The sequence below is a fragment of the Nerophis lumbriciformis genome, linkage group LG09 (genome assembly GCF_033978685.3).
Source record: "Nerophis lumbriciformis linkage group LG09, RoL_Nlum_v2.1, whole genome shotgun sequence".
Lineage (NCBI taxonomy): Eukaryota > Metazoa > Chordata > Actinopteri > Syngnathiformes > Syngnathidae > Nerophis > Nerophis lumbriciformis.
Genome location: NC_084556.2, coordinates 3,269,416 through 3,282,474, shown reverse-complemented (window position 1 = coordinate 3,282,474; position 13,059 = coordinate 3,269,416). Strand labels below are relative to the sequence as shown.

The 13,059-nt window shown below is 40.3% G+C and overlaps 1 protein-coding gene across 1 annotated transcript in view; it reads right to left on the bottom strand.

Moving 5' to 3' along the window:
* Positions 1 to 13,059, bottom strand: part of tlcd3a (TLC domain containing 3A) — a 48,907-nt gene that overhangs the window by 28,063 nt on the left and 7,785 nt on the right. The window contains exon 2 of the mRNA XM_061962790.2: positions 3,160 to 3,246. Coding sequence (XP_061818774.1) covers positions 3,160 to 3,246 — 87 coding nt within the window. The remainder of the gene's footprint in view (positions 1 to 3,159; positions 3,247 to 13,059) is intronic.

Here is a 13,059-nt window from a genome sequence, read left to right as displayed (position 1 = left end):
CCGATATCCGATATTGTCCAACTATTAATTACCGATTCCGATATCAACCGATACCGATATATACAGTCGGGGAATTAACACATTATTATGCCTAATTTTGTTGTGATGCCCCGCTGGATGCATTAAACAATGTAACAAGGTTTTCCAAAATAAATCAACTCAAGTTATGGAAAAAAATATGCCAACATGGCACTGCCATATTTATTATTGAAGTCACAAAGTGCATTATTTTTTTTAACATGCCTCAAAACAGCAGCTTGGAATTTGGGACATGCTTTCCCTGAGAGAGTATGAGGAGGTTGAAGTGGGCGGGGTTTCTAGGGGTAGCGGGGGTTGTATATTGTAGCGTCCCGGAAGAGATAGTGCTGCAAGGGGTTCTGGGCATTTGTTCTGTTGCGTTTATGTTGTGTTACGGTGCGGATGTTCTCCCGAAATGTGTTTGTCATTCTTGTTTGGTGTGGGTTCACAGTGTGGCGCATATTTGTAACAGTGTTAAAGTTATTTATACGGCCACCCTTACTGTGACCTGTATGGCTGTTGACCAAGTATGTGTGGATTCACTTGTGTGTGTGAAAAGCTGTAGATATTGTGTGATTGGGCCGGCACGCAAAGGCAGTGCCTTTAAGGTGCTCTATACTTCTCCCTACGTCCGTGTACCACTCCGTACAGCAGCGTTTTAAAAAGTCATACATTTTACTTTTTGAAGCCGATACCGATAATTTCCGATATTACATTTTAAAGCATTTATCGGCCGATTATATCAGCAGTCCGATATTATCGGACATCTCTAATCACAACACTGTTGTGCTGTTTTTCGAATGCAGCGATGGTGGCACGGGCCAGTATTAATACAAAACAAGGATCAACTACATGCATGCTACACTTTAGACAAATATCTCAGGACTACACTATGAGTGTCCAGATAATTGATATCGGATCGATATCAGCAAAAACAATTATCGGCTTGGATCTAAATACTCCAATACAAGTAGTCCTGCAGCGTGTTTACTTGTGTAAAGCTTGACAGCCCTTTGAACATCTAAATGTTCTCTAAAAAGAACACATGGTTGGTCTTTTCTTGTATGTTTAGTCAAGTCATTGACAAAATGTAAACATGGTATAGGTTAAAGGTTACTAATAGCTAGCAGCTACACAATACCTAAGCTCACAATAGCACACAAGCTCGACAAACAGTACATAAGTGTCCTTTATTTAACAGTACTGCAGTTTACAAAAGTACACTAGAAAGTAACAAACATGTCAGCATCATACAATTTCTTATTTACGAACTTTACTACCGGCCTAGAGGGCGTCAACTTTCTGCAGTGTTGTAAGCATCATACCCCGCCCTCTTCCGGTTTTTAGTACGTTGTGACATAAACTAGGCTGGAACACACACACTCATGTGCATTAGCTGTGTGTGTGGTCGGTTAATGATAGCGATTTAGCAACGTTTAGCTGCAAACGTTAGCTATCACTGAATGTATATTCTGTCGTAACATGACTGAAAATTGTTAGCTACGTCTCTTGGACTGGTTTAGTGTGTGCACAAGGCAGCAGTGAGCGACAAGCCTGAATTGCCGACAAATTCCTCGGACCAACAAGCAATTTCTATTCAATTTAATTAGTCATTGTAAAAAATAAAAGACACTTCAAAAATATGCATGTTCTGTTAAACCACTATTTGGAACATAAGCAAGCCGGTGGCAAACTTGTTATATTTTTTGGTTTAAAAAATGTCAAACATCCTCTTTAAAGACAGCATAAGTCCATTCAAGATGGTTAATTATAAATAGGTTAGTGTAGGGGTTCTTAACCTTTTTGACCTCGGGGCCCAACTGTCATGTCTGTGATCATGTTTTGTTTAGTTCTGTTTTGCTTGGTTTTTGGACACTTTTTAGTTCTTGTCTTCACTCCCTTTGTCACCATAGTAACCATTAGTTTCACCTGGTTCACATCGTCATGTCACGCACCTGTCTCACATTTTCACATTTGCACTCACGCACCGGTTGTTAATCATGTCTGTGTTATTTAAGCTTTTCATTTTCTGTTGGTCGGCCTGGCGACATCACATTCATGCTCACACTCTCAATAAACCCCTGACACTCCTGATACCATCGTTCATGCTGCTCTTTGCTTCCGCAATAAGTTTTGTTTATTTACGCCACAGTTAGTGTCTTTTGTTTTGCCATGTTCATAGTTATGCATAGTCCAAGTTTTTGTTCCCTGCGTTAAGTTTTGTGCCTCCACTGTGAGCGCCTTTTGTTTGTTCTTTTTTTTAGTGTTAATATTAAATATGTATTTACCTTCACGCCATGTCCGGTCCAAATCATTTGCACCATGGGGAAACAAACCACGTCAAAGTCCTAGTCCTGACACCAACTTTTCCATTTCAGAGGGGCCGGGTACCACTCAAATGTTAATTTTAAATTAGTAATCTTACTCTTGATTTTATTCAAATTCAATACTGAAATCTAACTTACTTACAGTTTGCAACCTTGTCAAATTATATAAAACAACAAAGAATATTATCAAGGCTTAGGTCAGGCTCATTACAAAAATAACTACCAATGAAATATACTGCAAAAAAAATACTCATAAAAACTGATAAAAAATAAAATGTACATACCTTACAATGGCTAAAATAAATACATTCTAAGTGAATTAATGTGTTTCTTAAATAACCTGTCAATAGTGCAAATGAAAATACAGCTTCACCACTTTAGTCATTATTTTGCGCTTAAGTTCTTTATGACTTTAGCTCTTGACTTGTTTTTTTGATATTGTCATTACTGCCACAAGTGGTGGAAACGTGTATTTCAACGGACCACAGCTGAGAAACAAATATTTTTTGTCGGCCCTGTAGGGGGCGCTCGGCATTGTTCTGTTTTAGTAATTTCACTTGATGAACCATTTTCTGACATTCCATACAACAAAATAATAAAAGTATGTACCATATGATTCATACTGATATTGTACCAGATCAATTCCGCAATCGACCAATACGCAGGGGCTCCAATATCGGTACTGTATCGGGACACCCCTAGACCGCTCTCGACTTTGCTGTAAGGACCTGTGCTATATATATATATATATGTATATATATATATCAATTGTAATTTTGAGTTAGCAGTAGTTTGATGGAAGGAAAAATCTAACCTGCTCTCGATGACATTGCCCCGGCAAGAGGTAACAATGATGATTCCCGCTGTGGTTGCCATGACAGCATGGATGGAGGACACCAGCCTGAGAAACAGAGATAATCACAGAAAACACGATAAGGTAGTTAGGGTTTTAGCAGTGATACCAAGATGCGTAAACACTTTGATTGACATGAAATTACATTTGTGACTGATCATTTTAAACGTTCTTCCCATCTCAACTACAGACCCCAAAGTTTGGATTTATTAACATTTAAATGGTAAATGGGTTATACTTGTAAAGCACTTTTCTACCTTCAAAGTAGGGCTGGGCGATATATCGAGTTTGTAAGATATATCGACATATATTTTTAAACAAGATATGAATCAAGAAAATATCGTTGTATCGATATATTACTTATTTCACGTTAAAATGACCAAACGCCACTTATTTGTTGTTTCTTGTTCTACCCTGCTTCCAACTCCCTCAAAAACACTCCATGGGCTACTAAACCCCTCCCCTTCCTCCTTCCAAGACTTGCTTGCACGTATAAGAACATCCATGATTGGTTGGTTGTTTACTATGATGGGTCACGATTGGTTGAGATTAGAGCAAAACATTACAGACAGGCCAATCAGAGGCAAGATAAGGCGGGTCATGGAACCAGGAAGGGAAATCACAACAGACATCTCAAATGACGAGGAGAGAGTCGTAGAAGAGAAGAGGGAATATTCAAGAGGGCGATTTATATATTAAAAAAACTAGTGAAAGATGGCAGAGGGATTTTCTCTTCTTTAGATTTTACTTTTAGCGATGTAGACGATGCCCAGGAAACCCACAATGCATTTACTTGGCCACATTTGTGTCTGGATAAAACATTAATTTGAGTTGTTTACCGTGTAAGCACAAATCAAAACTGTTCTCCAGTTGCCAAGCCGGGCATATTTCGCACGAGAAATGCTGCCAAAAATGTATGCCGAAGTGAGGAAGATCATAGCAGCACAATTAAGTCAAGTCACTTACTTGGCGCTGACCATAACCGTATGTGTGTGACGACAGTCCATTACATCGTTGACTGTTAATTAAAAAGTGCCTGCCTGCAAATGTATTTTTATCTGAATTTTATACATTTTGTATTATTTGCACAGCTATGATATTTATTTTACGTAGAAAGAATATTTTTCCATTTTATTTATGTGATGTAATTCTGTGCTACTTAAACAGTTTATTTTCTGTGCTGTTAATACCCATCTTGACTAACTGGGTTAATAAAAGTGCCACTGACTGTTTACAGTAGAGTTGTCAGTCACTTCAATTTCAGTGAATCTCGCTCAAAAATTAATATCTTTATATGTATACTTTCACCGGAAAATATATCGATATATATCGAATATCGAGTTTAAGTAAAAATATATCGAGATATACTTTATCGTCCATATCGCCCAGCCCTACTTCAAAGTACTCAACGCGCTTTGACACTATTTCCACATTCGCCCATTCACCTACACATTCACAGACTGATGTGTAAGGCCCAAGAACAGTGGTTCTTAACCTTGTTGGAGGTACCGAATCCCACCAGTTTCATATGCGCAATAACCAAACCCTTGTTTAGTGAAAAATATATATATATATTTTTTTCAAATTCAAGACAAAGTTATATGTTTTTTTTACTGGTGCACAAAATGAACCGTGCATGAACATCACCTTGTTCAAATAACAAAACCAACACAGTGCATAAACTCACAACAAATGACACACCTGCAAATCGGATGGAAAATCAGAAGGAACATTGTTTGGGGGTATCCATAATATGCCGATAGGGAGAAGTTTTTACCGTATTTTTCGGAGTATAAGTCGCTCCGGAGTATAAGGCGCACCGGCCGAAAATGCATAATAAAGAAGGGAAAAAACATATATAAGTCGCACTGGAGTATAAGTCGCATTTTTGGGGGAAATTTATTTGATAAAACCCAACACCAAGAATAGACATTTGAAAGGCAATTTAAAATAAATAAAGAATAGTGAACAACAGGCTGAATAAGTGTACGTTATATGACACATACATAACCAACTGAGAACGTGCCTGGTATGTTAACGTAACATATTATGGTAAGAGTCATTCAAATAACTATAACATATAGAACATGCTATACGTTTACCAAACAATCTGTCACTCCTAATCGCTAAATCCCATGAAATCTTATATGTCTAGTCTCTTACGTGAATGAGCTAAATAATATTATTTGATATTTTACGGTAATGTGTTAATAATTGCACACATAAGTCGCTTCTGAGTATAAGTCGCACCCCCGGCCAAACTATGAAAAAAACTGCGACTTATAGTCCTAAAAATAAGGTATTTACACGATGAGTCGGGTGTGTCTTGACATCCGCGGCGGAGGCTCTGCAAAACCCCCGAGGCCGACTCACCGAACCCCTAGGGTTCGATCAAGCCCAGGTTAAGAACCACTGCCCGAGAAGCTGGGGATTGAACCAGGAACCCTCAAGTTGCTGGCCCGGCCGCTCTACCAACCGAGCCGTCCCGCATTTAGACTAGTCTACTGTAATACCAAGCAATTTACAGCTTGACACAAAAAAGGAAAGACTGCAAAACAGGGGGTACATTTGTCTGCGCTTGAACCTCCCGTCACCTCACGGCTCACGCCAATCTGCATTGGATCGAAGCCATTGATCAGGGACTTGAAGCCGACGGAATACTCATGTCTGATCCAAAGGAGGCAGACAAGTAACTTTGCTCTTCACAAAGTAACTCACCTTAACCTAACACACATTTCTATACCTTTAACCTCCAACCCTAAAAAGCCACATTCGTTTCCTGGGTTGTCACAAGACCCAAATTTTTACACAGCCCGTTCATTGTGTGTCCGCCAATAACCCCCCGCCACCCCCTCTCCCTCTCGCTGACTGAAAGGCTGCCGGCGTGCCGAGAACGAGAGAGAGAGAGTGTGGAGGGGAGCAGGAAAAGGGGGAAAGAATTCCTCGCTGCCTGGTCTGCGCTTTCCTGCTGCGGTGGCTTTTGGTGGTACAACCTCGCCGTTGACTCGCGGCCCTACTTTCGTTACGCATGACGGGCCGCTTGCTCGCTCTTTCACGTGCTGTCACACTCACCGCGTGTGACAGTCGCGAACTACGTCACCGCCGTTTGCGTCTGGAGATGCAGCAGAGCAAAATCAAGTGAGCAAATTGTTGTGGGGCAAAAAACAAAGACAAACCAGAAAAATACACTATATTGCCAAAGGTATTTGGCCACTCATCCAAATGATGCCACAGGTGTATAAAATTAAGCACTTAAGCATGGAGACTGTTTCTACAAACATTTGTGAAAGAATGGGCCGCTCTCAGGAACCCAGTGAAGTGAAGTGAAGTGAATTATATTTATATAGCGCTTTTCTCTAGTGACTCAAAGCGCTTTTACATAGTGAAACCCAATATCTAAATTATATTTAAACAAGTGTGGGTGGCACTGGGAGCAGGTGGGTAAAGTGTTTTGCCTAAGGACACAACGGCAGTGACTAGGATGGTGGAAACGGGGATCGAACCTGGAACCCTCAAGTTGCTGGCACGGCCCCTCTATTAACCGCGCTATACCGCCCCCCCAGTGATTTCAAGCATGGAACTGTCATAGGATGTCACCTGTGCAACAAATCCAGTTGTGAAATTTCCTCGCTCCTAAATCTTCTAAAGTCAACTGTCGGCTTTATTATAAGAAAAGTGAAGAGTTTGGGAACAACAGCAACTCAGCCACGAAGTGGTAGGCCAAGTAAACTGACAGAGAGATGTCAGCGGATGCTGAAGCGCATAGTGCAAAGACTTTCTGCACAGTCAGTTGCTACAGAACTCCAATCTTCATGTGAGCTTCCAATTAGCCCACGTACAGTACGCAGAGAGCTTCATGGAATGGGTTTCCATGGCCGAGCAGCTGCATCTAAGCCATACACGACCAAGTCCAATGCAAAGCGTCGGATGCAGTGGTGTAAAGCACGTCACCACTGGACTCTAGAGCAGTGGAGACGCGTTCTCTGGAGTGATGAATCACGCTTTTCCATCTGGCAATTTGATGGACGAGTATAGGTTTAGAGGTTGCTAGGAGAACGGTACATTTCGGACTGCATTGTGCCGAGTGTGAAATTTGGTGGAGGAGGAATTATGGTGTGGGGTTGTTTTTCCAGGAGTTGGGCTTGGCCCCTTAGTTCCAGTGAAAGGAACTTTGAATGCTCCAGGATGCCAAAAGATTTTGGACAATTCCATGCTCCCAACCTTGTGGGAACAGTTTGGAGCAGGCCCCTTCCTCTTCCAACATGACTGTGCACCAGTGCACAAAGCAAGGTCCATAAAGACATGGATGACAGAGTCTGGTGTGGATGAACTTAACTTGACATGCACAGATTCCTGACCGGAACCCGAAAGAACACCTTTGGGATGAATTAGAAAGGAGACTGAGAGCCAGGCCTTCTCGACCAGCATCAGTGTGTGACCTCACCAATGCGCTTTTGGAGGAATGGTCGAAAATTCCTATAAACACACTCCGCAACCTTGTGGACAGCCTTCCGAGAAGAGTTGTAATAGCTGCAAAAACTGGGCCGACATCATATTGAACCCTATGGGTTAGGAATGGGATGGCACTTCAAGTTCATATGTGAGTCAAGGAAGGTGGCCAAATACTTTTGGCAATATACCGGTAGTGTATGTGTATATAACTCAGCAGATAGTGTTTTGTTGTGAAAGTTTGAGCTTTTGTGGGCAGTGCAGTACTAACATTAAATTGGGCTCTGCCTTTAATCCTATCGGTCGTTTTTACTGGCCAACTTTTAGTCCGATGTTTGAAAGGCGCCACTTTAATGCGGAATGAACAAGAAACAAATGTGTGATATGAAGACATGCAAACTCCCATAGCTAGACAAAGCTTTTAGGTGGCTTTAATTTGGTAGGAAAATGTCTAAGGGAACCAAAGTAGCTTATCCATTCTGCACGACAGAGCACATTTTCTTAAAACAAAGCTTGCCTCCTTTGCAATACTTTGTTTCGATGATGTCATGCTATTTGTAGCTCCGGTTTACGGCTCCGAGCAGTTCCATAGTGAGCGCAGTTAAACCTGAACAAGGAGGAAATGTGCCACCTCTATAGGGGTCTTGGTCCTTTTGTCCAGTGCGCACCATGATTTAGATGAGGGGTGTCAAACTCATTTTAGCTCAAGGGCCGCATGAAGGAAAATCTATTCCCACGCGGGCCGGACTGGTAAAATCATGGCATAATAACTTAAAAATAAAGACAACTTCAGATTATTTTCCTTGTCTTACTTTGGGCAAAAATAGAACAAGTACATTTTGAAAATGTACAGACTACAAATATTCTTCTAGGCAACACACTTGACGTAAGTTGAAAACTCTTGAGGAAAAAAATGGTGCAGTTTCAAAAACACCATGAAGAACACAATGACCTTAAGACTTTGTCTCTGTGTTTTTACAAAAACATTGAACTTTAAGCACTTCCTGTTTAGCGTTCTAACGCTGGCAGTTTATTAAAAATGTTTGGAAAAGCAACCGATTGTTTCTACAAATCGCCGCATTGGTGAAATCTGCATACTGCCACAACACATTCATTTATCATCATTCAAATATTACAATTATAATTAAAGATGGTGTCAGTTATCAAAACACCACCATAGCTTTGTGACATAGCTTTAGTGAACAGAGCCTGCCGGGACTTAAGACCTCGTTTTAGTTCTTCCACCTTCTGTAGCCTTTGTTCCGCATCTATATTCTAATCTTTGTGTTTCTTAGATGTTTCATAGTGCCTTCTTAGATTATATTCTTTCATTACAGCCACACTTTCTCCACACAGGTTTGCCTTTTACCACCATGAACATGTACTCTGCCTCCCACTTGGCTTGAAACCCCCTGTTCTCACCGTCCACCTTCCGTTTAGCCATTACTGGGGAGGGGGTTTTCAAGCCCACTTGTGGCGCTGTAGTGAGTTTGCGGGCTACCGTTGCATTGTGGGGAATGGAGTATTGGTGTGTGCAAAAGAGCAGCAGGCTGCTGTGGCCTGCGGGATGGTTCTAAAACTACTCAAATATCATAGCCATAGATAATTCATCCGTGGGCCGGATCTGGCCCGAGGGCCTTGACTTTGACACCTATGACTTAGATGATAGCACTTGCATTTGACCAAACAAACAGCATTATTAGATCTATCCTTAAGTTTGCTGAGAAAAATTTGGTGAATATATAAAAGTATGAGAGTTATTTCATCAACATAATTTGGGTGTTTCATTCAGTCTTATTGCCTTATAAACACCAAATTACACAGTCCGTCGCAGCCCTGAGACAGAGACCTTGGACCTATAAAAAGTAATTTCAACAAGAGCAGATAAGTAAACAGATACAAAAAAAGCTACAATGTGCTGACTGTCTCAAGGTTGTGTTTGTCACCTGTGTCAATGTGTGTTTTTAACACCAATGTGTATGTTTGTTAGGAGGACAGTGAGGAAAAACTACTTGGTTGATTGCTACAAAACTTGGTGGACGGGGTTTGAGTAGGAATCCGTTAAATTCTGGTGTGGATCTGGATTAAATTGTTATATCTGAGAGAAAGGGGCATAGATGTGCAGGATTTGGTTTATACTCGGCTGCCAGATAAGGCCTTTTAGTCCTTGGTGTGTCTCTCTTGTCTTCCTGACTACTGTAACTACTCTGATTAGCAAAGGCTGCAGGGTTGGGAGGGTTAAAATGCGTGTTTCTTCCAATCCGGCGTGACACAGCCCGCGGCGTGGACGCTCGGTGAGATCTGAGATTCCCATCAGATGAGCATTAAGTGGAAATGTAGAGGCATTATTCAGGAGGGCATCGCTAACACAGCAAGTCAGGCTGGCCCCACAGCTCTGAAGAGGATTAAGCACTGTGACAGTATACCAGTGATCATTGAACAGGGGAGCATGTTGGAACAGGATTATTTCTTCAGAAATTCCCATTAAGTACAACAAGTTTTGATCGCAACCTGTCATCCCATCAAGTCTTGATTGTCAGTTTAAAAAATCTGGCCCCCTATTTCAGTTCAAAATTTGGGAGACAACATTTTTTTGCAAAAAAATTCTAAAAACACAACAGAGTGCTGCTGTTGTATAGAGGATCTTGGACTACTGTGAACACATTGGCAGATCCTTGCATTGACATTTTAACCTACCAACCATAGAACACTTTAAGTACCCTCTTATTTGTCAGTTATTTTTTGTAATGGGATTTTTGTAACTAAGGTGTTGCTGTAGCTTCTTCAGATGCAGTCAGCCACCATTTGTTTAACTTATTTAGTTATACTAGTGGTGTTCCTCAAGGTTCCATTTTACGTCTTCAGTTTTTCATCATTTTGGGCTATTCAACTGGTGGCCTGCTAGTTCAGGTCAAAACTTCAGAGACAACATTTTTGCAGCAAGTTCCTAAAACACCACAGTGCTGCTGTTGTATAGAGGAATTTGGACCTATGTAAAAACATTAGCAGATCATTGCACTGGCATTTTAATCTTCATAGCAACCATAGGATACTGGGGTAAAAACTTGTGATTTAAATAACCTTTATAGGGGAACTGCACTATTTTTTTATTTTGCCTATTGTTCACAATCATTATTAGAGACTTTTGAAGCTAAATATACTACTGATTATAGAAGCAAGCACGAAAGAAGAGTAAGCAGTGAAGCAGACGGAAGCCGGGAGAAGGAGATGAAGGCAATTTTGACCCTATAAATATGGAACTTGGAGACAAGCTATTTCGACATAAATGGATTGCTTACCCAAAATCAACAGGAAACATCCCCCGCCAGCTGGACCAGACGAACAACTGTCCATCGAGTGAGTCACTTTAATATCTGATACACGCAGTGCGCCATGCGTGTTATTACAACTACAGTACATACGCTGTCTGTGTGTTGTGTACAAACAAAACATGAAATGTGGGCTAATACTTTACAGATACTGTAATATGATTGTTCATGTTTTTCAGTCAGTAAAAATTGGTGTCATATCACAGTGATGTGCATTACAAATTCAAACGTGTTTCGTGTTGACGTAGAAGCTAGATTATCTCTTGCCGTAGTTAGCTTTTAGGGCTAATACCGAAGCACGCCGATGTGTCATTAATAGAGTTGGGGGAAATCATCGATTTTCAGATGCATCGCAATTCGGACATGGACGATTATAGAATCAATTAGTAAACGTCAATAATCGATTTATTTATTGTAAATTAAGTAATGCAGACAGTTCTGAAATTTCGCCACTTCACCGAGAGATCTGACCAGCTCTTTTATTTCAGGGCACTTATATTCCAGTTTTGCACACATTTGTATTAATTTAATAAATGTGGGAAGTAATTTAACTGTTTCTTATTCCAAATGAATCGTTTTTTTAAAGTTCCAAGTGATAAACGCTTATTTAGTGAAAAGAAATGTAAAACTGCGTCAATAAACACAAATTATAGATGTATCAATAATCAATTTTTAATCAAATCGTAGCTCCTGAATCGTAATCGAAATTGTGAGGTGCCCAAAGATTCCCACCTCTACTCACTACGATAGAAAAATAGTTCCTCAGTGTTCGCTCTTACTACATCAATGTTGCTAAAGTTTGGTTATTATACAAGTTACGGAAGGTAAATTAACTATTGTTGATGGTTTTTGAATGCATTTTCAAAGGGATTTAGAGGTAGGATTGATTGCTCCCATTAGCTGCATTGCTAGCCACTTAGAACAAGCCGATTTTTATATGTAAAAAAGTGGGGAAAAAAACAAGTCTTTTTTTGGCAGTTAGTTTTCCCCAGCAGGCACAAGACATTAAAACAACTTTAAGAACTTGTCGAAACGGGTCCTGACATTGAGTAACTCAAACTTAACCTTTGAACAAGCATGCTTTTGGACGACATTTAATCAATGTTGGGTTCTGACAATAGATAATAAAATGAACTGGAAATCTCAGGTAAAAAATATACAACATAAGTCAATGATGAATAAAGCAAAACATGTTCTAGAGCAGGGGTGTCAAACTCAAATACAGTGTGGGCCAAAATTTAAAACTGAACAAAGCCGCGGGCCAAGGTTGAACAAATTAACCTTTTTGATAGGGACACAAACAAGTTTTGCATTAAATATTGAACAAGCAAGGCTTATATAACTTCATAGTGACATGCAAAATCGAGTTAATAATAATAATAATAATTAAAAAATATAAATGGCATATCAAATACAATTTAAATAAAACATTGAATGCCTCATTTCTATTTGCAGCTTTCTGAGGTAAATATCAACATTAACTTTTTCCACAGGCTAATACATTTGGAAATAAAATAACAATGAATAAACCAACCATTCAGGACTTTAAACTGCTCCGTTTGCAACACACTGATCTATTCTGATGTGCCCAAGCCAGATACCTGACATCTTTTCTTGGATGATAGTTCATTAATGTCGGGGCTCAGGCTTTGAGCTGAGGCAACATTCAATATCGAACGAAGGTGTTCCTCAGTCATTATATCTCGTATTCCACAGTCTTGAGGACGCGCGTGCCTTACAGGCACTGCTTTAACGTCCTCTACGAGCTGACGTCACGTCCGCTTTTCATCCCTTCTAACAACGTGCCCGCCCAGTCACAAGATATGAGCGGCTTCTGTACTTTAACATTGTTAGAAATATACGCCACACTGTGAATCCACACCAAACAAGAATGACAAACACATTTTGGGAGAACATCCGCACCTTAACACAACATAAATGGGTTCTACATGTAAAGCGACTTTGGGTACTTAGAAAAGCGCTATATAAATCCCAGTTATTATTATTATAAACACAACAGAACAAATACCCAGAACCCTTTGCAGCACTAACTCTTCCGTGACGCTACAAAATACCCCCCCCC